At 55.8% G+C, this 26,899-nt stretch overlaps 1 protein-coding gene across 1 annotated transcript in view; it reads right to left on the reverse strand.

Moving 5' to 3' along the window:
• Positions 1-83: 83 nt before the first annotated feature.
• Ntsr1 (neurotensin receptor 1 (high affinity)) overlaps positions 84-26,899 on the reverse strand; it is a 46,183-nt gene continuing 19,367 nt past the window's right edge. Inside the window, exons 2-4 of the mRNA XM_005410013.1 lie at positions 6,880-7,063; positions 3,198-3,288; positions 84-2,587 (exon numbers count right to left, since the gene is read on the reverse strand). Of these exons, the coding sequence (XP_005410070.1) occupies positions 2,338-2,587; positions 3,198-3,288; positions 6,880-7,063 (525 nt within the window). The 3' untranslated portion in view covers positions 84-2,337. The remainder of the gene's footprint in view (positions 2,588-3,197; positions 3,289-6,879; positions 7,064-26,899) is intronic.

Raw genomic sequence — 26,899 nt, forward strand, 5'->3', positions numbered from 1 at the left:
AAAAAAAACCAATAAAAACAGTCCTTGGTCAACTGCCTGTGGAGAAATTTCTGCCAGGAGCAAGCACACAGCAGAGGTGGCAGGAGCAGAGGGAGGCGGGGGCCTAGGGAGATGGGACCCATGCCTGTGTGGTTTGACAAGAGAGGTGAGTGGACAGCTGTCCACTGCTGCAGGCCCTGTCTGAATGAATGAATGAATGAGAGGAAAGATGGCTGCTCCTAGGCCCTTACGTAAGAGTCCAAGCCGGGGGTCCACAGGCTCCTTTATTGAGAGATAGGGGGGTTTGCACTCTGGTTGCAGCACGGAGCGGGGTGCACACGGAGGGATGTCTGAGGCACACGATGGGAGTTGCCACCACATCTGGGCTCCTGGGACTCTGCACTCCCTGGGGCATGAACTCTCGGCACACGGGGCTAAGCCCTCAGAGCGCCACTGTGACAGGCCAAGAGTGAGGCCCAGAGTGAGGGCCCATGTGCCCCTTTCTACACCACGCACAAGGACACGAGTGTAAAGACAGCAGGACGAGAACGCAGGCTGCAGCTCACTCCCCCTGCAGACCTGTGCCGTCAGCATCGGAGGCCCCTCAGGGTTTGTCCCTTCCTTCCATTCCGGGCCACAGTCTCCAGGACAGCCCCGACCAGACAAGAGTAAAATGGCTGTGCTTGTGTCTGAGATGGAGACACTGAGGCTAGGCGGAATCATGGCCCCACAGTCTGGAGAGCCCAGGCAGGCAGGGCTCTGGGGCTGGAGCATCCGGTTCCAAGTTCAGTGCTGCTTCAGACTCTGATGCCCACACCCAGCCTCAGGCCTTTGGATTTGCTGAACTCTGAGCCCAGCCCCAAGCAGGGGCACCACACTGACCTCTGCAGGCCCTGTGGAGGTCAAGGTGAAGGTCCTCCTTGGGGTCAGCAAATGGGCCTGGCTTGCACTGGCCCCGCCCTGGTGACCTGAAGGTTCATGTGGCTCTCAGAGGGATTTTGTGGCTTTGAGTACCACACCCACCCATGGCAGGGTGGCCAGGTCTGGGTGGCCACTCACTCATAACCTGGTCTGTAGCTCAGCATTTCACAGTCCAGAGGGAACAGGGCTGCCCCAGACGGGACTGGCTCTGCCTCCCAGGCCAGTGCTGTCTCTGCAGGCTGCCTGCCCGTGCTTGGGTTTCCTCCTGGGCAGGTGGGGCCCTAAGACCATAAAACCTCCTCTTAAGGCCAGGTCGTGCTTTCTGGGTCTGTTCTGTTACTGCAGCCCCTGCCTGTCTCTGCAGGGCGCCTGGGCAGGTCCCGTCCTGTTTGGAGACAGCTCCCGGAGACCGCGGAGGCGCCTGCTTTCCCGGCGTCTGGAGCTGGGGGTCAGGGCAGCTGCCTGGCGGCTGCTGACAAATGAACCTGTCCCGGCCTGGAGCGGCCGCCAGCTGGGGTGCCGCACACTCGGTCCCAGCTTTCTACCTGCTCCTGCCCGGGTCCTGCCAGCCGGCCCATGTGACCCCTTGTCAGAGCCCCACCCCCAGGCCAGCTCGGCTCCGCTGGCTGCCACTGTGTGCTGGGGGATCAGCCAGCCCGGCCACGGCCGCCTGGGCTGGGGAAGAGGTTCCCCTGCTCTGCCGCTCCACAGGGCCCCAGCTCCAGTGTCCTTCCGCCTCATGTCCACACAGGGCGTCTTGGGTCTTGGCCTGGGCAAGGCCGGGTTGGGGGGCGGCCCAGGTCTAGGCTCTCACAGGTCAGGGCCTTTTGTCCTTTCTGTGCGGGTGGGAGCCTCGATCACCTCTGTGGGCCACAGACACCCCAGGGCGAGGGCAGGGGAGGAGTGCTCTCACCCTCAGCACGGGCCCAGGCCTGGAGCAGTTCCAGGGCTCCTGGGATGCCCGCATAGAAGAGTTGGGTAGGAGGCCCAGAACCACAGTGCCCGGGCCTGGGGCTGGATTCGCCTGAGCTGGGCCAGGGGCGGGAGGTGGGTGGGGCCTGCAGCCTCTGGCGAAAATGGAGCTGGGCGGGCGGACAGCGGAATTCTCCAGGGGGGCTGTGGAGGGGCTGCCCTGAACCCAGCCCAGGACACTCCTTTCACCTCCTTTTTCTCTCTAAAAGTCCATTAGTCTGGGAACAGAGAAAGCCGCAGTTCTCTGAGCCCGAATCCAAGGCCGCCTGGGATCCAGGAAAGGAACAGGCTCTGCGTTCCGGTGTTGAGCGGGAGGGGGGCGGGGGGTGAAGGAGAGGAGAGGGCTGGGCTGCGGGAAGAAGTGGAGGAGAAAGGGCCTCTGGCTGAGGCGAGGGCCAGGCCTGGGAGGCTGAGCCGCCACCCTGTTGCCTCTGTGGCCTCCGTGGCCTCTCGGGCCCGTGGGTCTTAGTACAGCGTCTCCCGGGTGGCGCTGCTGGAGAAGCCGTGGTTGCTGGACACGCTGTTGGTCTTCCGAGAGAACACCGGCCTCTTCCTCCGGCGCCGCCAGGCAGGACAGAGGCAGGCCAGGGTGGACAGGAAGATCTGGCGGAAGTTGGCGGAGACGAGGTTGTACAGCACGGGGTTGATGGTGGAGCTGACGTAGAAGAGCGTGTTGGTCAGCATGTAGAAGTAGTGGTAGAAGTCGTAGAGGAACCTGTGGGGAAAGGCGGTCAGACTCACAGCCAAGGGCTCAGGCCTTGCACAAGAGCCATGCAGTGACAGCCTGGGGGCGGCAGCATGGCCACTCGGGGCACCAAGACAACCTCTGGGGAGATTTCTCCTGGGGATATCTGACCCCAAATCCCGTCGCCTGGCTCCGGCCTCCATCTCGCTCAGACTGGACCTCTGCAGGCGGGGGCTGTCTCGGTTCTGCCCGTCCCCACCGCTCCTGCAGCCCACCTGGCAGAACCCCAGCATCCGCGCAGCTGCCTGATTTAATCATCAATGAAATTAAGGCCCCTGACTCTGCCCTGCATACCTGCCCCTTTGCTTTACGGGGCTCCTCGGTGTGACTGCTGCATCGCTGATTCTGGCCTGGGGAAGCTGTGACCTTAAGGCTGGCAGCGTGTGAGGAGCCCCTAAGGCCCGGCATGGTGACCTGGGCTCTCAGGATCCGCTGCGTCTGCTCCACTTGGCTCTCCTGGCCGCCTACTGTGCGCACACCTGCAGGCCCTGGGCTTAGCACACTGGCCAGGTTGTCCCCGCCACCCTGCCAGCCCCCACTTGTCTGTTCTGGGGGGCCCGCCCAGGGCCCAAGTACTCACGGTGTCCACTGCTCATCCGAGATGTAGCAGAACATGAGGCGGCGCACGTGGTAGGGCAGCCAGCAGACCACGAAGGCAATGACCACGGCGCCTGAGGGGCAGGGAGATGGGGCTCAGAGAGCTCAGAGAGACATGGGCTTCAGAGACAGAGACGTGGACTGCAGAGACAGAGAGGTGGACCTCACAGACAGAGGCAGACATGGACGTCACAGAGACAGAGGTGGACCTCACAGAGACAGAGGTGGACCTCACAGACAGAGACGTGGACTGCAGAGACAGATGTGGACCTCACAGACAGACGTGGACTGCAGAGACAGACGTGGACTACAGAGACAGACTTGGACCTCACAGACAGAGGCAGAAGTGGACCTCACAGAGACAGATGTGCACCTCACAGACAGAGACATGGACTGCGGAGACAGACGTGGACCTCACAGACAGATGCAGGCTTTGGGGAGACATGGGGAGACACCTCAAATGGAGGAATATTCTTAAAGATGTCAACTACACAAATGACCTACAGATTCAATGCAATCCCCATCAAATTACAATGATTTTTTTTTTCAGAAATAGAAAAGCTCATCCTAAGAGTTCACAAGGAATCTCAAGGGACCCTGACTACCCAAAACAACCTAGTAAAAGAATACGGCGAGAGTCCTCACACTCTGATTTCAAAACTTCATCCAAACTACAATAATCAAAAGAGTCTGGCGCTGGCAGACACGGGACAGAGCTCAGCACCAGACCGCAGCCCCTGCACACAGGGACGGGCAGCCTCCTCAGCCTCCTCAGCTGAAAATGGAAATGCCGTCCACATGCAGAACTCAAAACTGGGCCTTCCCTCGCCCCTGTACAAAACTAACCAAAAATGGACCAAAGACCTGAATGTGAGACTTGAAGCTATAAAACCTGTAGAAAAAAATATAATGTAAAAACTTCAGCACGCCGAGTTTGATCATTTTCTTTCTAGGGCAGTGATGTCTGGAGTGTGAGGCAAAGCCCACAGCACAAGAGCAGAAGACGCAGGTCGGACTGCGCGGCACTGGCGACCCGGGCGCAGCAAAGGGATCGATCAGCGCTGAGGGCGACTCAGAGACAGAAAACCTGCACCGCGCCTCGTAAGGGTCAGTGTCAGGCACTTCGAAGGAACTGCTCAAAATCGTCAGTGAAAAACAAACAAGTTGATTTGAGAACAGGCAGAAGACTTGCACTGACACCGAGAACACGCACGGCCAAAGGGCCCACGAGCAGTCGCTCAGCAAGCAACGCCAGTCCCTGGAGACACACAGAGCCCAAGCACAGCGGTGCCACCTCCACCCTTTACTCTGAAAATAAACAGCGAGTGTCAGGAAGGAGACAGGAACTGCCGTAGACACAGTGACAGTGCCTCCAAAAGTAGCAGCACAGGACCAGCAACCCACAGCTGGGACAAGCCCTAAAGAAGGGAGAGCAGGGGCAGCAGGAGGATTTTCACACCCAGGGTCCCAGCAGCACAACCCGCAAGAGCTCACGGGCAGAAGCAACCCCAGGGTCCATCGACCGATGACTCCACACGCAGGATGTGGCCCATCCACACAGTGGAATGCTACTTAGCCTTGAAAAGGAGGGAAATTCTGACACGTGCTTCAACACGGATGAACCCTGAAGACCTTATGCTCTGTGTAATAAGCAGTCGCTGGAGGGCAAATCCTGAATGCTTCCACGCGTGAGATCCCCAGGGGACAGGGAGAAGGGAGGTATTCAGGCCGAGGGGGCAGGGTTCTAGTTCGGGAAGGTGAAAGGGTTCTGGAGCTGAGTGATGTGATAGTTGCATGACAGTGTGATGTGCACGCCGGCCAGTGGTTACGGGGGTAAATCTTATGCTGTATAATTTCTAATCACAACTTAAAACAAAAACTTAAGAAATCACTTGGAGGAACTCCCTCTAAGCAGAGGGTTCCGGAGTCCAGAGGACACAAGGAGACCCTGGCAGGCCAGGGCCCCACTCACCGCACAAAGTCAAGCAGGGCCTTCGCTCACAGCCTGTTTCCCCATTTGTGAAACGCAGGGTAGACCCAGGAGCCCCCTGAGCTCTTCTGGTTTGAGGGTGTTCTTCTCAGGACCCCGCTAAGAATGTAGTCTCCCAGGTTCCCTGGAGGCAGAGTTGGGGTGCCTGGGCCCCAGAGGGCTCCCCAGTGGCTGCCACCTCAGCTGGCTCCGGCTGACTGCTCTGGACTTGGATCCCTGGGTTGAGGAGACGCAGTGCTGATGGTGGGATCAGGCTGGATGGGGCAGCCTCATTGTACTGTGAGGTTATTGCTAACAAGCTCTTCTGGGGCAGAGACTTAGACATCCAGGGGGACTTGTGCTGGGTTGGCAGCCAGGGGCCACTGAGTGCGGCTGCCTCTGTCCCCTCATCCTCTTTGGGTCTTTGGGTTCCGAAAGGCCTGAGATATTGTCCTGCCCCATTGGTGACATGGGAGGACGTTGTTGGTGATGCTGCCCAGAGCTCGTCCCTGGTGGGAGGGACCTGGAGGTGAACCGGGCAGCACGGAGGCTGGCAGCGGGGCCTCGAGGGGCAGATCCCACCAGGAGCAGCCCCCGGCGCCTGCCTGCACAGCCCAAGCCAGTGGCCAACAGACCAAGTACAAAAAGTTCCAGCCAGAGGCTGCTTCCTGCTCCTCGGTGCTGCAGGGCCCCAGTGGACAGGTGGACAGACGGACGCGCCCCTACAGAGAGCCCGAGGGCTGACCCCATGGCCCTCGCGCAGGCAGGCAGGGGCCGCTTTGTCTCTGTGGGCATCTGTACCTTGCCTGATCTCTGTTGCCTAGGAGACAGCCAGGTGGGGATGGCAGAAACTTGGCCAGGACAGTGATGGGTTGGGAGGCCAGGGGCAGCCCGGCAGGGAGGGCCAGCAGTGGCCTCTGCAGTGTGCACCATGGCAGGAGGGCGCTCATAGGTGCCTCAGGCGCCCCCGGCAGGCAGGCAGGCAGCCAATTCACAGGCGACAACCCCAGGACAGCTGTGTCGGGCCAGGGATGCCCAGCTCTGCCTAGCCCAGGCCCCACCTGCCCTTCGCAGCTGGGGGCACTGTGGAGACACAGGCAGGGGCCTGGCAGGTGTCTGGAGACGAGTCCTCCTGCCTCGGCCAGGCCAGGCCCTGCCTCGAGGTGTCACACACTGAGCTGCTGCCCGCTGCCCGCCAGGGGTCCTCTCTGGATTCCCCACGAGAACCCCCACCGGGTGCAGCAAGCAGCACCAGGCCTCGCGAGGGGCACAGCCACACCTCGGGGCCTGCAAAGTGCAGGACCAAGAAGGCCACGCCCTAGCAAGTGCAAGTGCACGGCCCGGGGCTCTGAATAGAAAAGCGCCGTCTCCTGAGACTTTCCCATCACACCTGGGGCCAAACCAGTTTCCCGAGGCTGCGTGGGCCCACGACGCAGACCTATCCCGGCCGGCTTTCCGCGCTGACCGCAGGCTTGATACAGCGCAGCCGGCCTGCAGCTGGGAGGGAGATGCCGGGGTCACAGCGAGCACCCGGCAGACCTGCCAGCGAATGAGCGGGTGTGCAGACAGCGGCACAGCCAGGGTCCTGCTGGACCTCCCACCCCACAGCTTGAAACCGGCTCTGGCTTGGGTCTTGCAGCGCAGCCTCCTCTGTGGACCCCCGGCCTGCCCCGCCCCCCGGGCCCAAGTTACGTACGGAGGACGCGGACGCCGTGGCGCAGGGCCTGGATCCTGCCAGGCTCGATGGACATGCTGAACGTGCCGGGCTGCGTCCCCTGCTCCGCAGCCTGGCGCACCATGACGGTCAGCTTGTTCGCAATGATGGTGTTCAGGACGGAGATGACCACCATGGGGAACACGAAGGACATGAAGGTGTTGACCTGCAGCAGAGCACACGGGCGGTCAGGCGGCAGAACCCGCCCCCCAGCTGCTGAGGAGCGCAGGGCTGAGCACGGGAGTGGACAGTCCCCGCTCTCCGGTGTCCCCTGACACCCATACCCAAGCTCCACTCCCAGCCCATGGGCCACCCCAGGCAGCATGGTGGGCTCTTGGCCAGCCGGGCGCATGTGGGCGGTGAGACACACAGATCCCAGGGTCCCGGCTGAGGCAAGGGGCTGTACTCTCAGGTCCCGGGTCCATTCCCACTGAGTCCATGACCAGGGCCCTGACTGCTGCTCCCAACAGTCTACCGGACACTAGCAGAGAACCCCCACCCAGGCACCGCCTTGCCAAGCACTAGAAAGCGTCAGCCCTTCACCTACACCTGGACCCCACACACCCGACTTCCATGTCCACGCTGTGTCTGGGGAAACCGAGCCTCAGAGAGGCCAAGTCCTTGCCCAAGGCCACTGGCTCAGATGTGGATTTGAACCCTGAGCCTCTTGGAGCCCACCACTCCTCCATGGCCACAGAGAGCCACTCAAATCTCACAGAACGCGGCAGGCTGGCTCCTCTGGGTGCTGGCCGAGCCAGCTTGGCAGGCCTGGCACTACTCAGGAAGTTCCCAACCTCACTGCAAGGGCACAGGCCTTCCAAGAAGAGGCAGCCTTCGCTCACTGTAGATTTCCAATTGCAAAAGCTCTACACAGACAGTGGATGCAAAACACTCAGGAACACCGCACCCCTCCATGATGCTGAGGGAACTCCTGGAACCAGCTGCGCCTGAAGCCAGCCCTCCTGGACTTGCAGTGTTTCTTAAGTAAAATAAATATCCTTTCCCTGCTTAAGACAATTTGATTGTGTTCCTAAAACTTGTGTCCTAACTCATACAGCATTGATACCAAACAACAAATCAAGTAGAAAGATTAAAGCTTAAAAACAAAAATCATAAAATTACTAAAAGAAATCCTAAAAGTTTTACGTATAAATTATTGTAAGTTATATTTTCCCCAAGCTTGATTGCAGTACGGCTGACACACAAAAATCGTACGTTTACGGCATGCAAGGTGATGTTTTGATATACAGAGGTACTGTGAGGTGATTAGCACCCTCAAGTTCAGTAATATCAGCATTGCTCACCGGTCACTTCTTGATGAGAACACGCCAGACCTACACAATGAGGATCACTGCCTGTGGTCACCACGCCACACATCTCCAGAGCTCACCCATCATGCGTAACAGGAGGTGACACCCCCTCATCACTTGCACCCCTGCCCCTGGTGATCACCACCCTGTTGTTCTTATCAGACTGACATTGTTAGGTTCCTCCTATTAATGACGTCAAATGGTATTTGCCCTTCCATGCTGGCTTATTTCACTCAGCATAAGAACCTTTAGGTTTCTCCACGTGTCACAAGTGGCTGGGTCTCCTCTTTAAAGGCCAAGGTACAGTGCTCCCCATTCTCCCTCTCCTTGTTTTGACTCGTGCACACCTGTCTTGATCCCGCGGCTGCTGGGAAGAGTCACAGTGAACACAGCAGTGCAGACATCAGGCACCTGACTTCATTTCCTCTGGACATACACTCAGAGGTGAGACTGCTGGATCGTAAGATGGCTCTGCGTGTTTCCGAGGAATCGCACACTGTCTTCTCTCATGGCTACACCGATTTACAACCCCCTCCAACGGTGTGCAAGGGCGTCCTTTCCCCACACCTTATTGGCATCATTACTCCGGGCTTTTTTGGTGGGGGTGTACCAGGAATCAAACTCAGGACCTCATGCAGGCCAGGCAGGCACTGTGCCACTGAGCTAAATCCCCAGCCCACTCCTGGCTTTCTGATAGTAGTGAGATGGCTCTTACAGTGGTTTAAGATTTTTGTTTCCCTGTGATTAGTGATGTCCATCTACCTGTTGGCCATCTGTATGTCTCCTTTGAAGAAATGTCCACTGAGGCCCTTTGCCCATTTTAAATCAGGGTATTTTCTTGCTACTGAGTAGTGTAAATTCCTTGTATACTTTGGATGCAAATCCTTTGGATATATAAGTTGCAAATGTTTTCTTCTTCCATTCTATAGATTTCCTTTTCATGTTTTGTTCACTGAACTTTTTGATTTAGTCTTATTTATTTTTTGTTTCCTACTCTTTTGATGTTAGAGACAAAAGTCATCACCAAGACCTTTGTCTATGTTTCCTTCTCATAGTTTCATGATTTCAGATTTTATGTTTAGGTTTTAATCCTTTTTTTTTTTTTTCCTTACTGGGGATTGAACTCACGACCTTGTGCTTGCCGCAGGCGCTGTGCCGCTGAGCTAAATCCCCAGCCCCCGGTTTTAATCCATTTTAAGTTGGTGTTCAAGGGGCTGGGGATTTAGCTCAGCAGCACAGCGCCTTCCTGGCAAGCACAAGGTCATGAGTTTGATTCCCTGTACTGGAAAAAAAAAAGTTGGTGTTCAAGTATAGTGGGAAATAAGGATCCAGTGTCAGTTTTTATGGGTGGATATCCAGTTTTTCCAGCAATTTAATAAAAAGACTGCCTTTCCCCCACTGTGTATTCCTTCTCCCAATTTGACATTATGTCCAGAAATGAGTTCACCATATGTGGGGCTCTGTATTCTGTTCCCTTACTGTCTCTTTTTTTTTTTTTTTTTTTTGCCAGTATCATGCTTTTCCATGACTACAGTTTTGTAATACAGTTTGAAATCAAAAAGTGTTTTGCCCTCATCCTTTTTTTTCTTTCCTCACAGTTATTTTGGCTATTTGGGGCTTTTAGAATTGTTTTCACTATTCCTGTGAAAAACACGATTGGAATTTTGATAGGGATTGCACTGAGTCTGTAGATTAGAGTATTATGGGCACTTAACATTAATTCTTGCAATCCATGAACATGGGATAACTTTCCCTTTATTTGTGCTTTCAATTTCTTTCATCAGTGTTTTATAGTTGTACAGATCTTTCACCTCCTCGGTTAAATCTATTTCTAAGTATTTTATTTTATTTTTGTAGCTATTGTATTACTTTTTTTTTTTTTTTTTTTTTTTTTTTAGACAGGGTCTTGCTATTCAGTTCAGGCTGGCCTTGAGCTCACTTTGTGAGCCCAGGCTGATCTCGAACTCACAACGATCCTGCTGAGCTGGGATTACAGGCAGGCACCATCACAGCCTGGCATTTTGTAGCTACTGTAAACAGAATTATTTTCTTAGTTTCTTAAATAGTTCATTGTTAGTTTACAGAAACAACTGATTTTTGTGTTGCAATGTGCAAAATGTTACATATTTTATATTTTTGTATTCTTCAGTTTCACTGAATTTGTTTACAGTTTTTTGCTTAATAGTTTTTTGACTGAATCTGTTGGGGTTTCTGTAATAAGAAAAAGTCAGCAACCAGAGGCAATTTCACTCCTTCTTCACTGTAGGTGCTTTTCCCCTTTCTTTGGGCTAATCGTTCTGGCCAGGACTTGCAGCAGGCACTGTGTTGAACAGAAGTGTGGAGTATGGGTGACCTGTCTTGTTTCTGTTTTGGGGGGAAAATCTTTTGCTTTCACACTGTTGTATATGATACTGTCTGTGGGCATGTCACACATGGGCTTTATTGTGGGGCAGTTCATTCCTTCTGTATCTAGTTTGCTAGGGGTTTTGTTTTGTTTCTTGGTACTGGAAATTGAACTTAGGACCTTGCACTTGCCAGGCAGGCACTTGTGCCACTGAGCTATATGCCCAGCCCCTTGCTGAGTGTTTTAATCATGAATAGATGCTGGGTTTTGTCATATGCTTTTCCTGCATCTACTGAGATCATCCTATAGTTTTACCCTTCACTCTGTTAATGTGTTGCATCAGCACTGATCTCTGTGTGTTGAACCGTCCTTGTACCCAGGGATAAATCCTGCTTGGCCATAGTGGGTGGTCCTTCTAATATGCTACTGAATTTCATTTGCTAGTATTTTGTTCAGAATTTTTGTATCTATGTTCATCAGAGATATTGACCTTTCATTTTCTTTTTTCGTGGTATCCTTGTCTGGCATTGGCATCGGGGTAATGCTGACTTTGTAAAATGAGTTAGTCTCCTCCAACTTTTCTAGTGTTTGAGAAGGCCTGGTATTAACTTTACTTCAAATGTTCAGCAGAATTCTCCTGTGAAACCATCTGGTCCTAGGCTTTTCTTTGTTGGAAGGTTTTTGATTACAGATTTAATCTCTTTGCTCATCACAGGTCTTTTCAGATTTTCCTCTTTCTCCGTGATTCAGCTTTGGCTGTGTGGTTTTTCTAGGTGATCTCCTTCGTGTGTACATAACTGCCCACGGAAGCATATTTTGATTCTTTTTATTTGGGGGCACTAGTTGTTACTCTCTTCTTTCATCTGATTTCTACTGCGTGCTCTCTTTGCTTTTTTGTTTCCCTCCCTCCCTCCCTCTCTTTCCTCTTCACTGCACAGGCTCTGTCCTCAGAGCTGGGGTCCCAGGGCAGCAGACACCAATGAAGCAGAATGACCTGCAGTGATTTCAGGGCCAAAAAAAGCTATAAACACATGGCTGCCTGGCTGGGTAAGGCTTGGGGGTCTGAAGAGCCCCAGCTAGTGGGTGAATCTGACATCTGGCACCACGGCATGCAGGATCCTGTGGGCCCTGAGCTATCCCAGCAGAGGGTCCCACAAACTCAGGGGCCCGAGGAGGTATGAGATGGCAACAGGAGTCAGCGTCTGGGTGGGGAGCGGCGCGGGGGCAGCACGGTGACCCCACCAGGTGCTGCCACCAGCCTAGCCTGCTGACCTCGCCGGGTGTGCCCCTTCCGGGCTGAGCATCTGCCTCTAACCCTTCTGTGCATCCCAGCCTTGGCCACAAGGATGGCCCAGGGGGACACTGTCTCACTGACTCACTCAGCTCAGGGCCAGCTGGCTGGCGAGGTGCCCAAGTGCCATCACACTCAGCATGCAGCACCCGTGGTGCTTGTGAGCTTGCACAGATGAGGCAGGCGGGGTTGCACAGAGCCCGTCTGCACACAGGTGAGGGCGCACCCGGGCAGCGGGAGTGTGCCCACTGGCCCTGAGCCCTCCTGTGCCTTCTTACTATTTCATACTCTGCAGAGCAATCACCTATTTTGTACTGGGGCTTTTTCTAATTAATCTCATTGTGTTTAGATAAAGACAGCGCCCATTCATTGGCTGCTTCGGGGCTCAGAGGCAGCCCAACGTGAGTAGGAAGGTACAGGACACTGCTGAGGATGTTTGCAAAACCTAGAGGATCTGGAGGGCGGCCACGGAGGCTGCAGAAAGGCTTGAGACAAGGCCATCTGCTCAGCACTCCAACACCATGACCGCTGGGGCCACCTCGGCTGGCTCTGCAAAGGACTCTGAGTGGACAACCAGCCGCAGCCAGGCCGGGCCCAATGATGGCTCCTAACCCTGGGCAGTCAGACTCCAGCGGAGGAGAGTCCCTCAGCAAATGCTGACACAGGGGCAGCTTCTTGGGGTCCTCACCACACCCCACCCTCCCTTCTCCACTGCTGCTGAGACCAGAAATGGTGACTTGATGGATTTCAGAAATGCTGAATGTCGGGGTTATTGGTGGCTGTCTTCTGAGATAGCAAAAGTGGGGGAACAATCTAAACACCCACCTTTCATGTTGTCTGATCAGGTGGGATGCATCAGACCATGCAGCCCTGGCTGGCAACGCCCACTAGGGGCCTCTGTCACCCCTCATCAAGTGTCTCTGCCGTTCACGCCTGGCATGGTTTGAGGAAACCAACGCTGTGGGACTTGCCACCCAACAGGGACACACGTGACCCACAGTGGAGAGTAGCCTGGAAATCAGAGCAGGTCAACATGCATCACTGCATTCCCTGCAGCCGGCAGTGACCACAGACCCGGTCCAGGAGAAGCCCAGCTGGGGCCTCCAGGAATGGAGCGTCTACCTGCAGAAACTGCAGTGGCTCTGGCCTGACTCAGAGGAGGGGGGTGAGAACAGGGCATCTCATTTGAGGAGGTCATGAGGTCATCCTGGTGTCTAAACAGGCACCTCAAGGAGCGAGCAGAGGAACAATGCAACTCCTGGTAAGTTCTTAGCTGGCTACAACCAGGCTATTCTACTGTCAGAGAGCTCAAGTGAGTGGGCTTGGGGTCCACAATGGAATAATGTTTGAATCCCTCTGACTTCCACTTTCTAGCCAATATCACAGATTGGGTAACCATTTGGGCATGCTTTGTGGAAGCCAGACACCAACTCAGCTCTACGTGGACCGCCTTAGTGGACACAATGTCAAGTCTGTGAGGCAGAAAGTATAGTACTCTCACGTTATGCAAGGAGAAACCCAGACCTAGCCATGGACCCAGGTATCCAAATCCACAGTCCAAGCTGTGCCCACGTCACAAGATGAATCAAGTGGACACATGAGCCAGACAAGCACCCAATGCATCCAGATCACGAGCCAGACAAGGTGCACAATCCTTGCCCTCAAAAACGAGCACGGCAGGCACAGCCCATCTCACTTCCTAGAGGTCGTGTTGGGGTAGCTGCCAGGTTTGGAGAGCGTCCAGTCCAAAGGCCACGCGTCTTTGGGCACCTCTTGGGCTAAAACTGCCCAGAGACTTCTGTTCACTTCCTTCCTTTCTTTCTTCCTTCCCTCCCGACCTGGCTCTTCTTCTGCTTTGGAATTTGTGGGAGAAGCTGGACCACAGTGACTGGGGTCACAGTCAAGAAATTTCCCAAGGCACAAGGAGATGTGAGGCTCAGCACCATGGACAGCGCAGCGCTCCACCAAGAGGGTGCTGACTCACAGACTGGGTGTGGGCAAGGTGCTGGGAGGGGATGCCAGCCGATGGGGCGGGGCCCTGTCAGGAAGACTCCAGCCCCTTTTCCAAGAGGGGGCAGTGAACAGCTTGCAGTCTTCAGGGCTGCCCTCCCTGCCTTGCTGGGCAGCTAGCATCCTTGGATGGAGGAAGTGGAACATTTTACCTCCTGATGGCTGGAGCCAGAGGCCACTGTGCAAATGCGAACTTGGCAGACGGGGAGTCACATCCTGTCTGCGCCCAGCTGTGTTCCAGACCTGGCACCAGTCTGACTGCTGGGAGGCCACTAGCTCAGCCCAAAGGTTTCAATCGGATTAGGGAAATGGCCTTCTTGACAGCCCTGCTCTCCGCCACCTGTGTGGAGCCTTGGGAAGGGCCCTCCCCTGGCACAGCACAGCAGGGCAAGCACAGGGCCTGGCCTCAACCCAGAGTTCCCAGTGCAGCTCTGGAAGCACCTTGTTAACTGCAAAGGGGATGGCAGGTTGCTTTTCTGGTTTTTTAGTACTGCTTAAAATGGACCAAAGCCATCTGCGCGAGGAGCTAGCCACCAGGGGCAGCGGGCTGAAGGTCTGCTATGCTTTCACATACCTGCCAGCCAAAAAGCCCATTAGTGTGTTCAAACCTGCGGGACATCTGCCAAGCAGCAGCAAACAGGGCTTTAAATCCTCGAAGGCTCGGCAGCAGAGCAGAGCGCCAGCAGGTGGGGTGGGTTCTGCCCCGGCCACAGCCCCACCTCAGCAGCTGATGGGAACCTTATTGATGGCCTAGCGCTCAGGTTATTTCTCTGCTCAGGAACCCATGTCGTATGTGGGTGTTCCGCCGAGCTTGCCTGTACCTTCGCTTTGACAGTGACCCTTTCTGCGGAGAGTACGTCTTGCATGGCAGCGCCCCTCTGTAATAACCAGCTGCTGTTCACCCGGCCTCTGAACCCACCTGAGCAGGCTTGCTAATAAGCCTTTTGTTTGCATTTTGCTACAATGTTAGGCACTAATTTGATTCTGGAGGATTCACAGGGGGGTCAACACACTTAGCTGAGTGTTTGGGAGCCTTAGCCTGTGCTCTTGACAGAAGCTAAACCATCCAAACAATTTCTTTGCTCCACGCCAGGAGCGCTGCAGGCTGTGGGCACTGGCAGTGGGTTTCCAGAGAGTTGGGCAAAGCCCCCGGCTGCACAGGCCGAGGCCCTGCGAGGCCAGGGCCGGGATGGGGACCAATAGTCACAAGGAGGCCTTGACTTTGTGTTTCAGACATACTATGCCTGGGCTCCATGTGCTGCCTTGCTCCCTGCCCTGTGACCAACCCCCGTGCAACCAGCCTCTGTGCTGCTTCTGGTTCCCACTGTCGCCAGCAGCTGACTCTCTGGCCCCACAATGTTCAGTGTGTTTTCTTGCCATGTAATTGTGTGGGCACATATCCTGTTCTTCCCAATGGCTAATTACCATCCACTGGCACAACTGGCCACCGTGCTTCCCCGGGGACATCTGGTTCCACTCGGCATCTTGGCGCATTTCAATAGAATTAGTGCTCCGTCCCTGCTTAGGTGAATCTGATTACTGTAGACAGATGATCGTCCTTGCCCACCGGAAGAGGCTTTGGGGTGGCCAGTGTGAGGGAGGAGGCCCAGCAGAGGCCACCGCACCCCTCCAGAGCCTCCAGCGTGGAGGACACTTGCCTGACTCTGGCAGGATGGGTTCTTGCCTCTTCCCAAGCTGACCAGGCTCCGTCCCTGCCCCCATGTGTGACGCTTTGTGTCTGGGCAGGAGGAGCGCAGCTCTAAAACAAGAGCGGCACCATCGCTGCTCCTGCTGAGCCAGTTGGTGTGGAGTCCAGGATCCCAGGAGGGGAGGCCACAGGAATCAACCATACACTAAGAGCCACCAGGGGTATGAGCTGCCCCAGCTGCTCCTCTGAGTTAAAGATTGTCCTTCCCTAGCCGTCCTGCAAAGCTACTCCACAGGCCTGGGCCCCGCATTCATTTGTCCCTTTTTTTTTTTTTGGCTTTTTCCGGTACCGGGAGTCGAACATACAACCTTGTGCTTACCAGGCAGGTGCCATGCCACTGAGCTAAATCCCCAGCCTCCCCTTCTTTTTTCCAGTACCGGGAATTGAACTCACGACGCTGTGCTTGCCAGGCAGGCGCTGTGCCGCTGAGCTAAATCCCCAGCCCCCTCATTTGTCCTTTACAGTCACACGGGCTTCTCTTTACAGCAGCAGACAGGATGCTCTAGTTTATGAATGGCACGGCGTGGGAACTTGTGGTTCTCTCCATGGGTATCTGTGTGAGAGACGGGCAGCGGAGGGTGGACGCGCCTAGACTGTCTACACCTGCGGACTGCAGAGCAGGCAGGCCAGGCCCTCTCCCTTGCCAGGTGGCCCCAAGCATGCTCCCTCCTCACACTGGGCTGTTTCTTCCCCAAGAGCGGGGAGGGACTGGTCCACTTTGAAGCTCTCTGGCCCACGACCAGGACCGTGGCGAATTCTGCTACCAAGGGCAGCCCATGGCTGAGCTAGCTGCCCACCAGGCACCAGTGTGAGCCCGGTGCACTACTCTCTGTCCATCCAGCCCCTTGGTGAAGAGCACAGCTCGTGCCCAGGCCCCACACCCAGCACCTGGACTCTCGGCACTGTCAAGCCGTCTCCCTGGTATCTCACGAGCTGCTCAGAAGCTCGTCCTTCCCACTTAGAGGAGCGTGGAGACAGCTGAGGTGAGTTTAGGAAGCAAGGCTGCGTCGTAGGGACCTCCCCTGCAGATCCAAGAGGGAAGCAGGCTTCCTCCCCAAAGTCACTGGTTACACCTGCCTCCTGTCTGCCCACCCATGGGTGCCCATCTGTCCCTGCCCTCTGGTGCCCTAAGACAGTCCCTGCCCTCTAAGGCACCACACTCCCCAGGTTCCCTTTGCCTAACCCTCCCAGGCACTATCGAGCCTCTGCTGTACACAGGGGACCTGAACAGGGGCGGGGGGGAAGCCAGCAGACCAGCAGGGCAGTGAGAGGGACGGGGGCTGTGCCAAGGAGGGCAGAGGCCAGCACAAGACAGTCTGGAGGGATGGGGCTCTCTGCAGAGGAGGGGGCTGTACACAGACCCCAGGCAAGGAGGCAGGTACAAGAGGGGCAGGAGGGCAGGGGTCCCTTGGGACCTCTGGGAAGCCAGAATCGGGGAACAGGGAGGGGAAAGCAGGGGGCAGGACAGGGTCTGTGCCAGGATGCTATCTAGGGTGGCAGAGCCAGAGGGAGGGGCCTGAGAGGGCGGGGATGGCGGCCTGCCCTGGGAGACACAGGTGGCGCTGGACCCGGCGATGGGCAACTGTGGAGGTGACACCCAAGAGGAGGGCCTCAGCTCTCAGCGAGGGACACGTCGCTGTCGCGGTGCCCGTCCCACATGGGGCCAAGTCCTTGCAGCCCTGGCTCTGCAAGAGCACGGGCAGGGCGAGTGCAGGTCCAGCACCGTGTCCAGCACTTGGCCTTCACCGCGAGGGGCACAGCTTGCCGGCCTCGTCTGCAGCCTCTGAGGGTGATGCCCCCCAGCTATGTTCTCGGCAGTAGGGATCCAGTGGGCTCTGGAGAGACCACCGGGTGGGTCTTCAAACTTCCCTGTCTCCTGGGCTGGCAGCTGCTCCTGACTTCTCTCACCTGACAGCAGGAGGCCTCTCCTCCTATGCGTTGTCCCAGGAGAGGCTGAACAAGCAGGCGCTCGGCATCCCACTCCCACTGCTGTGTCACAGGCTACCAGTCGCCCCCGCCAGGACGGCTTCTCAAGCACAACCCAGGTGTGCATGAAAGGAGATCAGTCCCACTGCGGTAGAACTCACAGTGGACAACAGCCTCCCCCCGCCACGCTCAGCCAAGCGCCGTTCCCACGGCCCGCAGGACCGAGGAGAGCTCAAGGCGCGAAGGCTGATCCTACAACCCCGGGCATCTGAGCGGCGCCAGGCATACGGGCGGACTCTGGGCTCCCCCTGTTGCTGACTCGCACCTCCACCGTCCGTGGGCCCGGATGCTCACTGCAGCCTTGGGTGCTTGGCTGTAAGAGCAGAGAAGGCCTGGCTCGCCTGCGCGGGCTCCTTCCGCCCAGAAGGCTCTGCCCTTCCGCTCCATGCCTGCACAGCGAGCTGTTTCCTGTGACGGTTCTGAAATGTCCACTTGAAGGCACTCAAAGCCCTGGCTCTACAGATTCTCCCAGACCACAGAGGCTACAGGGGAAAACACATAGCAGGGCTGGGCCGAGCTGACGACACATTTTCATGATTGAAAGATTCCTCCTGCGCCCCCTCACAGCCCCAAGACTCCATCCGGGCCCCTGGCCTCTGCAGATTCCGGCTCCTCGGGCCCCACACCACAGAGTTTTAGAACAGCTCTCCCCTGAGCCCCAGCCCAGCCTTCACAAACCACACACCGGTTCCTACTGAGGGGAGAGCAAATGGATTTGAGTGGTAATCAACCCTTGGTAGACAAGGAACTGGCTGGACACGGAAATTCGGCCAGACCCCTTCTGGGACACCAGTAATGAAATTCTTCTCCTCTGCCACTGTCCCCCGAGCCCCAGCCAGTGTCCCTTCGCCCAGTGACGCTATTTCCTATTCCACACTCCAACTGCAGAGGCAGTGGACTCCTCTACTGGGGCGCAAGGTTGCCAGCAGGGTGAGGGCTGGCCCCGCGCCTGTGCCCGTCAGGAAGGGTCTGTGTGCTTCCTCCCGGCAACAGTGGAGGAGGGCGGTGACCACCCCAGAGGACACCGTTCCTTTGAGCTGGGGACTCTTCCCTCTGCATCTTCCCCAGCACAAAAAGAACCTAATCTCCCACCTAGTAACGAGTTTGTCACAAAGACATAATCGGTTCATTTGTCTGGCTGTTTTGAAGCTATACATTAGGGTTATTGTTGTAGAGAGATGCAATCTTGCTTAAACGCCACCAGGCTCTGAGGGAAGCAAATGAGGCATTTATCCTCCTCCTGGCCGCTGCCGGCCTTCCTTCGCCGAGTCCCACCTCCTCCGCACCACGCAATCTGCACGGCTCTGCACAGGGCTGGCCTGGCGCGGCATTGTTGGAGTATCCAGGTGGGGACAGGCTGACCACCCCAGCAGTCTCCTCTGGGTGTCCAGCACTGCCCCTCTGCTGAGGACCAGCAGGCCAGCTGAGCACCCCAAAGAAGGGGTGGGGTACCCGGCCCGGCTGAGCTGGTGAGGCAGGAGGGGAGTGGGGCTCTCTCCCTGGCTCACACACACGGCCTGAGCTCCTGCCCATCCTCTTCCAGGGCTGTCACTCAGCACGGGCCTCAAAGCTGGAAGAGTGGCCAACAGAGGGCATCCCCGGGCGGGCCCCGAGCCTCTCAGGGACACACGAGAGTGCATGTAATCGGCAGGCTCCCGTCCCAGGCAGAGGCAGAACCAGGACATGGGGTATAACGAATTTTGAAAGTCAGAGTAGTCATACTTTAAAAGTAGCAACAGGTGGAAATGACTTGCAGAACATAGACCCAAGTCATTATTTCAGTGGGGAAAAGTATTAATGAGATATTGTACATTCTTGCTTTTATACCAACTCTTCAAAACCCCACATGGACTTTATCCTAAAGCTCATCTTGGTCAGATCACTGCAGTACTAGGCGGGGTGGTCACCGGCCCTCGGGGAGCCTTGCAGGACCATCTCCCTGCAGCGTGTGCCCACCATCCATGGAGCAGTGCTTGGGCCAATATGTGGTCTTCTGGCCACTCCCTGGGGGCACTCAGCCCCATCTCTGGTCAGCAGAGACCCAGGGCCTCCAGGTCACCCCTAAACAGCTATGTGAGGATCTGCACAAGTCAAGGACGGGCTGTTCATTCTACAGCACCCACGATAAAAAGGTGCACGCAAGAACAAGTGCCTGGGGATCTGAGTGGAGGCCGCACCTTCAGGAAGCTGGGATCAGCCTCCTCTCCCACCACCACGAAGCCCAGCTGCACAGCTGGTGCTGGCCGAGCTGATTGCAGCAAGTACCAGGTGGGGCGGCTCCACAGAAAGCACTTAAAAGTCCTGTCCTCGACCCTGCTGCCTCCACGGCCCCTACCCTCCGCTCCTGTGGCCTCTACCACCAAGCTTAAAAGTGGGCCCCCATGAGGCTAACGTAAGCTCAGAACAGGAAACCGCAAGGACGGGCACCTGGAGATCTGCGGCGCAGACAGGTTGGAGATGATCCCAGCGCCACCCCATCTGTGGGCACGAGCAAGAGGCTTCCTCACACAGGCGGCGGCCAAAACTCCCCTAAATGATGTAGTGATTCCACGTGCGCCATGAGACTGTCATGGAGATGTACATCACCAACTGCACACGCTCAGCACAGCTCCGCCGGGATCTCTGCCTGCCCCTCAGCTGAGGCCCCACCTCTCTTCTCCCCTCCACCTCCCTTCTCCCCTCCTCCTCCCAGAAGCTGGACCCCAGGCTCACCTTGAGCTTCAAGAATGACAGCCCTGAGGGCATTAGTCAGGGCCAAGCTTCCTGGAACTTCTCTTTCCCACCTGGAAAGCTGGAGTTGAATTTGAGATCCCTGCTGGAGGGCCTCGGCCCAGGGGAAGCACAGCTGCCCCTGAAATGCTCCTCTGGCCACAGCGAGGGGGCACACGGTGTCAGCCAGTCACTTCCCAGGGAATTAGCAGCTTCATTCCCTCCTAATTAGCACCAGTTCTCACCCTCCCGAGCCTGACTGGGCGCGGAGGCCTCCCTGGAAGGCTGGGCGAGGGACAGATCCCTGGCTCTCCTCTGCAAGGACTGTAATCAAGATGCATTTTTTTCTGACAGATCTCTAAAGGATGGCCACGGGCGCTTATGACATTTAAATTGCTGGCATTTGCAAGTCCAATGTTGACATGAATATTCACAGCCTGGCTGCTCCACAGAGCACAAGTGGGCTTTGCTCCGGCCTCACAGGCCACAGCCTGCCTGGCGCTGTGCCTTGCTGCTGTGATGTGACAGATCCCACGAGCTCCCCACCAAAGAACATTCCAGAGCCTGGAAGCTGTCAACTGCTACCGACCCTCAGCCTGGGCCACCGCACTGTGTCCAGGTGACGGTGATGACCACAGGCCTAAGCAGAGTCAGCTAAGACGATAGGAGGAGAGAAGTGAAGTAGGGGCCACTTACCTCCCCCTTGACTTAGACCGACTTTTCTGGGGCTCTGGTGTGGACTGAGGGCTCCTTGGCCATGGCCGGGCCCCTGGGCCACGGGAAGAGGTGTGGGTCTGCCCACACACGTACATAGTGCTCACTTGTACACTGTCACCCAAGCCGGTTCCTGCCCATCTGCCCTGAGCATAAATTCTCTCCCCAGACGGCCCTGGGCACCAAGAAAGGGCCACGGCATCCTGTCCATGAGGTGGACAGGGCCACACCTCAGGAGCACGCCAGGGTCCAGAGCTTAGAGTCCAAGGAGCTGGGGAAACATCTGACCTCTGTGCTAGCTTCTCTACCCGGTTAGATCCTGGTTGACCCGTGGTCCGCTTCTGCCACCACGGACCCCACTCCCCTCCTGCTTGTGGGTGATAATGCTCAAAAGCTCAGCCACCCAGGAATGAAAGATGCTCCATTTGAACCACAGCAAGGGGGCTGGAGGACCTAAGGCAGACTTCCTGTTTAACTTGCTCAACACGCCAGGAACCTGCTCAAAGAGCCTTGAGCCCCCAAGATCTGTATCTAGGAACATGTGCAGTGTGCCCACATCATGCCAGGTGTGGTTCCCAGCAAATGCCAACCCATTCAAACCTCATGAGTGTTCAGGTGGGGAAACTGAGTCAGAGAGCCCTCAGTCACCAGCCAGCACATCCTGCCACCCATTCACCCCTCTGCCGTCCTGTTCCTGGGTTTAGGGGAAGGGAGGTAAGTGTCCCGCTGACTGAGTCCGGAGCGGTCCCTGTGCCAGAGCCTCTGCTGCTTTATCAGATTCATTTGGTTCCTCTGATTACAGAGAAGCCCAAGTGTGCTGGAGGAGAGGCAGTGGGGTCTGGTCACTGGGCTGCTGGCTTCATAGGTGGCTGTCAGGGTCCACGGTCGGGCCTGGCAGAGTGGGTGGAGCAGACTGTACCAGCCGTCCCCCCAGGAGCTTCCCCCAGGAGCACAGGTGATTCTGTCCCCGCCCCAGCTCTTCAGCGGCAGGTGCATCCACACATTGAGCAGGGTGAGGCGTCACAGATGCAGGGACCCAACACACACCCCAGCCACTGAGCCTGCAGGGCTTCTGCAGCCACTGGGGAGACGAGCAGAGTGCTCGCCGGGAGGGGGTGCTGCCTTCAGACTGTGGGGCGGGGTGGCCAGTAAGCAGACTCTCCGGGTCACTATCCCACAGGTCTCACGGGGCTGCCTGGTGCGCCTCCTCCTGAACTCCTCATCACAGCTCCCTGCTGGAGAGCCAAGGCCCACCTCGCCCCCGCCTGACTATCAAGGGCTGGCAGTGCCCAGGGGGCAAGGCATGGCAGAGGAGGGGGTGGGCAGCAGTCTGTGTTCCCCAACCTGCCCTGATGACCCCACGGGGAGCTTGTTAAACTGAAGCTAGAAACAGAAAATCAACAGAGACAATCAACAAAACCAAAGCTGATTTTTAAAAAAGATCCATAAAATGGATAAACCTCTAGCCAGGCTAATAATGGCGGGGGTGGAGGTGGGGACAGAGACAAGATAAAAGCTTCTAAATCAGAAACGGAAGAGGGGCCATGGCTACGGATCCCACGGACACCAGGAGGATCATAAAGGCGTCCAGGGACAACTCTGTGCCCAAGAATCTGAGAGTGCAGATGAGACGGACGCGTTCCTCGATGGACACAACCCACCAACACTCACAAAGGAGAAATGCACAAGCTGAGCAGGGCTTTATCTACTAAATAAATTGAATCAGAAGTTAATAACCTTCCAAAACAGAGGCGCTGGGACCAGAGGGCTCACTGGTCATTCTACCAAACACTTAGGAGCAACTGGTACCAATTCTCTGCAGTCTCCCAGGACATAAAAGCAGAGGGAATGCTTTATACCTCGCTCAGTGAGGCCATACCCTGATACCACAGTCGGACATAAGGGAGGCAAACCAGCCAGGCCAGTAGCATACGGTGCCTGTACTCTGCAGCAGAGGAGGCTGAGACAGGAGGATTGCAAGTTGCATCCTGCCTGGACAACTTAGTGAGGTCATGTCTCAAAATTTTAAAAAAATTTTAAAAAGCTGGGCTGGAGCACCCCCAGGTGCTATCCCCAGCATGAGGGTGTAGGGAGGGAGAGACCACAGACCAATATCTCTTATGAGTATGGGTACCAAACTCCTCAGCAAAATACCACAAGTCAAATCCAAACCCGCACGTTATGGTTTGAGTGTCCCCAAAGTTCATGTACCTCAAACTTAACCCCCAGGGTGACAGTGTGGAGTGGTGAGGCTGAGAGGAAAGGTGGGTCAGGAGGCAGCGTTCGTGTCACCAGCTCGGGATTGAGTCTGTTACAGGAGGGCTGTGGCCTTCCTGCTCCCCGTGCCCTGCCTCACCTCGTGACGCCTTCTGCCGCATCATGGAGCAGCAAGATTTGGCCCCTTGGCCTCAAACTTCCCAGCCTCCACCACCACGAGCCAAACAATTTTCTTTTCACTGTAAGTCGCCCAGCCCCAGGTCATCTTTACAGCACTGCAAAACAGACTACGACAGTAGAATCGTATGCCACGACCATGAGCACGCAAAACTGGTTCAGCATCCGACAACCGATTGCAGGCCATCCTGTCCACAGGTCGGGGGAAACATCACGTGATCGTATCCTTAGAGGCAGAAACGCCATTTCACAAAATCCAACTCCCATTCATTGTACAGCTTGATACAGAAAAACGAGCTCAACCTGAGGAAAAACATCCAGGAACACCCCCCAGGAAACACCTTGCTAATGGCACAGGAACCACTAAGATCAGGAACAAGGCATGGAGGTGCCCTGGCTCCATTTCCTAGCTAATCAGGTTAGACAAGAAAGGGAAAGAAAAGGGTACACAGTAGCAACGACAAAAGAAAATTATGTTTGTGGATGAGCTGACTGTCTATGTAGAAAATGCCAAAGAATCAAGAAACGCTTAGAGCGAGTAAGTGATTATAGAGAAGCTGCAGGATATAAGGTTAATATACAAAAGCCCAGTGCTTTTCTGTATATCAACAATGAACCTTCAGGATTTGAAACAAAAAATGCAATACCGTTTACATTAGCACCAAAAGATGAAATACTCTGGATGTGAATCTAACAAAATATATACACAATCTATGTTGAAGGGAAACAAAATTCTGACGAAATAATCAAAGACCTAAGATTTTTTTTTCCCAGTACCAGGGATTGAACTTACGACCTTGCATTTGCCAGGCAGGCGCTGTGCCGCTGAGCTAAATCCCCAGCCCCTCAAAGACCTAAGTAAATGAACAGATATCCCGTGTTCATGGATAAGAAGACAGTACCATTAAGATGCCAAGTTGATTCATAGTCAACTCAAGCCCAGGCAAAATCCCAGAAAATTATTCTGTGGCTATCAGCAAACTGATTATGATGTCTGCATGGAAAAGGAAAAGACCCAGAGTAGTCAACAGAAAACTGAAGGAGAACCAAGCCGGGGGACTGACATCACCTGAGTCCAAGGCTTACCACAGAGCTACAGCCGTCAGGATCGTGGGTATTGGCAAGAGAACAGGTAGAAGAAAGCCCAGAAGTGGACCCACCCACAAAATAGACCAGAAGCCTAAATATCAAGATAATAAGACATCTAGATAACACGGGAGAAAAGTCTCAATGACCTTGGGGTTGGCAATGAGAGATACATGAAAAGCAAAACCATAAACTGGATCTGGTTACAATTTAAAACTTTTGCGCAGGAAATGACAGTGTTAAGAGAATGAAAAGATAAACCAGTCTGGGAAAAATATTTGCAAAGTTCATACCTGATTAAGGACTGTGATATAAAATATGCAAAAAAAACCTCTTAAAATTCAACAGTGAGAAAAAGAACAGCTGGGCCAGGTGGCACATGCCTATAATCCCAACACTCAGGAGGCTGAGTCAGGAGGATCACTGTGAGTTTGAGGCCAGGCTTGGATACATACTGAGTTCAAGGCTGGCCTGAATTAAGTAGCAAGACCCAAATAACCAGGAAAAAAAAAGTGAAAAAAAGAAAATGAACAGTTGGTTTAAGAAATGGGCAAAAGATCTGAAAACATACCTGCTTAAAGATGGACATAACGGGAAAAAGAGGCACACCAGAAGGTGCTCTGTGTCCTGTGTCAGTACAGAATTGTACACTAAAACAATGAAATAAAATGAGAACGGCTGAACCACAAAAATGACCACACTGGCACAGCTCCTCCGGGTACACCTTGGGGTCTGCTTGGCTTCTGCAGGTGCTTTGGGTGCCCGAGCTGCAGGCCCTGTGCTCCCCTGGAGCTCTCCTGGGGATCCCCTTGGTCCACCGCCTGCATCCAAGACGCCTCCCCCACAAGCAGAAGAACCTGGCGCTTTCTGCACTCCCTTGTATTGCTTTCCCCGAGGCTGGAAACCGCAGAGCCTGTGTGCGCTTCTTCTGACCCTTGTTGGAAGGACAGAGGCAGGGGGTGCCAGCAGGTCTTGGGGTCCCGCCCCAGTTCAACACCCCAGGAACATGCAAGGGCTTGTCAGTGCTCAAGGCTCACGTGTCCTAATGAGGACGCCGCTGGGACCTAGTACTGGGTGCAGGCGACAGAGCCCAGGCGGGTGCTGGCTGGGCTGCCAGGGGATCTGGGGGCCTTGCCTCCATCTCACTGAGGCGCTGCCATTCCCTGCACCCTGAGTCTGTGGGCAGAGCTCCAGCGTCCTGGCATCGGCACACCCTTCATGGCCCAGGTTCCTTTCTTACTCCTCATCTCCAGCAGGACTCACACCCAGAGGCACGCGCCGTACCCAGGCCACCTCTGCACAGCACTGCAGGGCCCGGTGGCTCTGGCGAGGCCTTGGGCTGGAGGATGGGAGCGGCTCTGGTGTGCGAGGTGGAGGAGACGCAAAGCCTGGCTCACTTGTGTGGGCCTGGCGTCTGCTTCCTGACAGGATGCTGGGTTGGGGTGCTGGGGAGCCAGGGGCATCTGGACTGTGCGGCGGCAGAGGTGAGCCGGGGGTGTGGAGCAGGTGGGAAGTGACAGGTGTCTAGAAGGAGAGTATGAGTCCTAAGGAGCCCAAACACCCCACCCCCCCATCAAAGCCAGAAGTTGGAATTATCTGGGGCATTGAAACACTCCCTTCTCCAGCTTGGGGCCCTAGAATCACTCCTTTCCCCCAGGCTTTCCAGCAGACCTGCCTCCTCCTCCAGGAAGCCCTCCCTGCTCTCCAACCCACAAGGCTCCTGAACTACTGCAGCTTTTCCTCATCCTCACAGGGGCCCCAGGAGGGGGCCCAGAGTCAGCCAGGGGACGCAGCCCAAGACTGTCCTTGCCTTGACCTTCAAGTGCTGTGAGCTTTAACCCTGGAGCCTCTAAGAGAACTGGCAGGGTTTGCAGTCAGAGGCGAGCACAGGCTGCCAGCCAGGTGCTGGGCTGGCTCCACGTGGGTCACAGCGCGGGGAAGGCCCACAGCACAGACTCTGTCCCTCGCCTCTCTGCTTGGTCCCCACCAACGCCGCGAACCTGCCTGCCCTGGCGATGGAGGCCACCCTGGGCTCTAGGAACTCCTCAAAGGCAAGGCTGTGTCCACGGTGACTTCCGAGGCCAGGCCACTGGCCGCCACCTCTAGCTCAGGGGCCACATGTTCTGCCGAGCTCCCCCAAACCATCTAGACACCCCAGCTTTTTGGGGTCACCTGATGGGTCCCAGGCTCCATCCCCCCAGAGGTGCTGCCGGAACCCGAAGGCCAGCTTCAGCACCTAATCCTGAGCTGACGCTCTGCTGGCTGCCGGGTCAGTGGCTGCAGGCACCTGAGTCATGGCAGCGTCTCCCCTCAGAAACCTGTGTCCCCTCGTGCTGGAGCTGGGGGCCTCAGAGCCGCTGATGCGCAGCCGACTGGCCGCAGACACCGTCAGAGCCACTTACGGTGAGCACTGGTAGCTTTGCGCAGTGTGAGAGTCAGCTCCCACCCAG

Source organism: Chinchilla lanigera, unplaced genomic scaffold, assembly GCF_000276665.1.
Source record: "Chinchilla lanigera isolate Chin_1 unplaced genomic scaffold, ChiLan1.0 scaffold00127, whole genome shotgun sequence".
In the NCBI taxonomy this organism is placed as follows: Eukaryota; Metazoa; Chordata; class Mammalia; order Rodentia; family Chinchillidae; genus Chinchilla; species Chinchilla lanigera.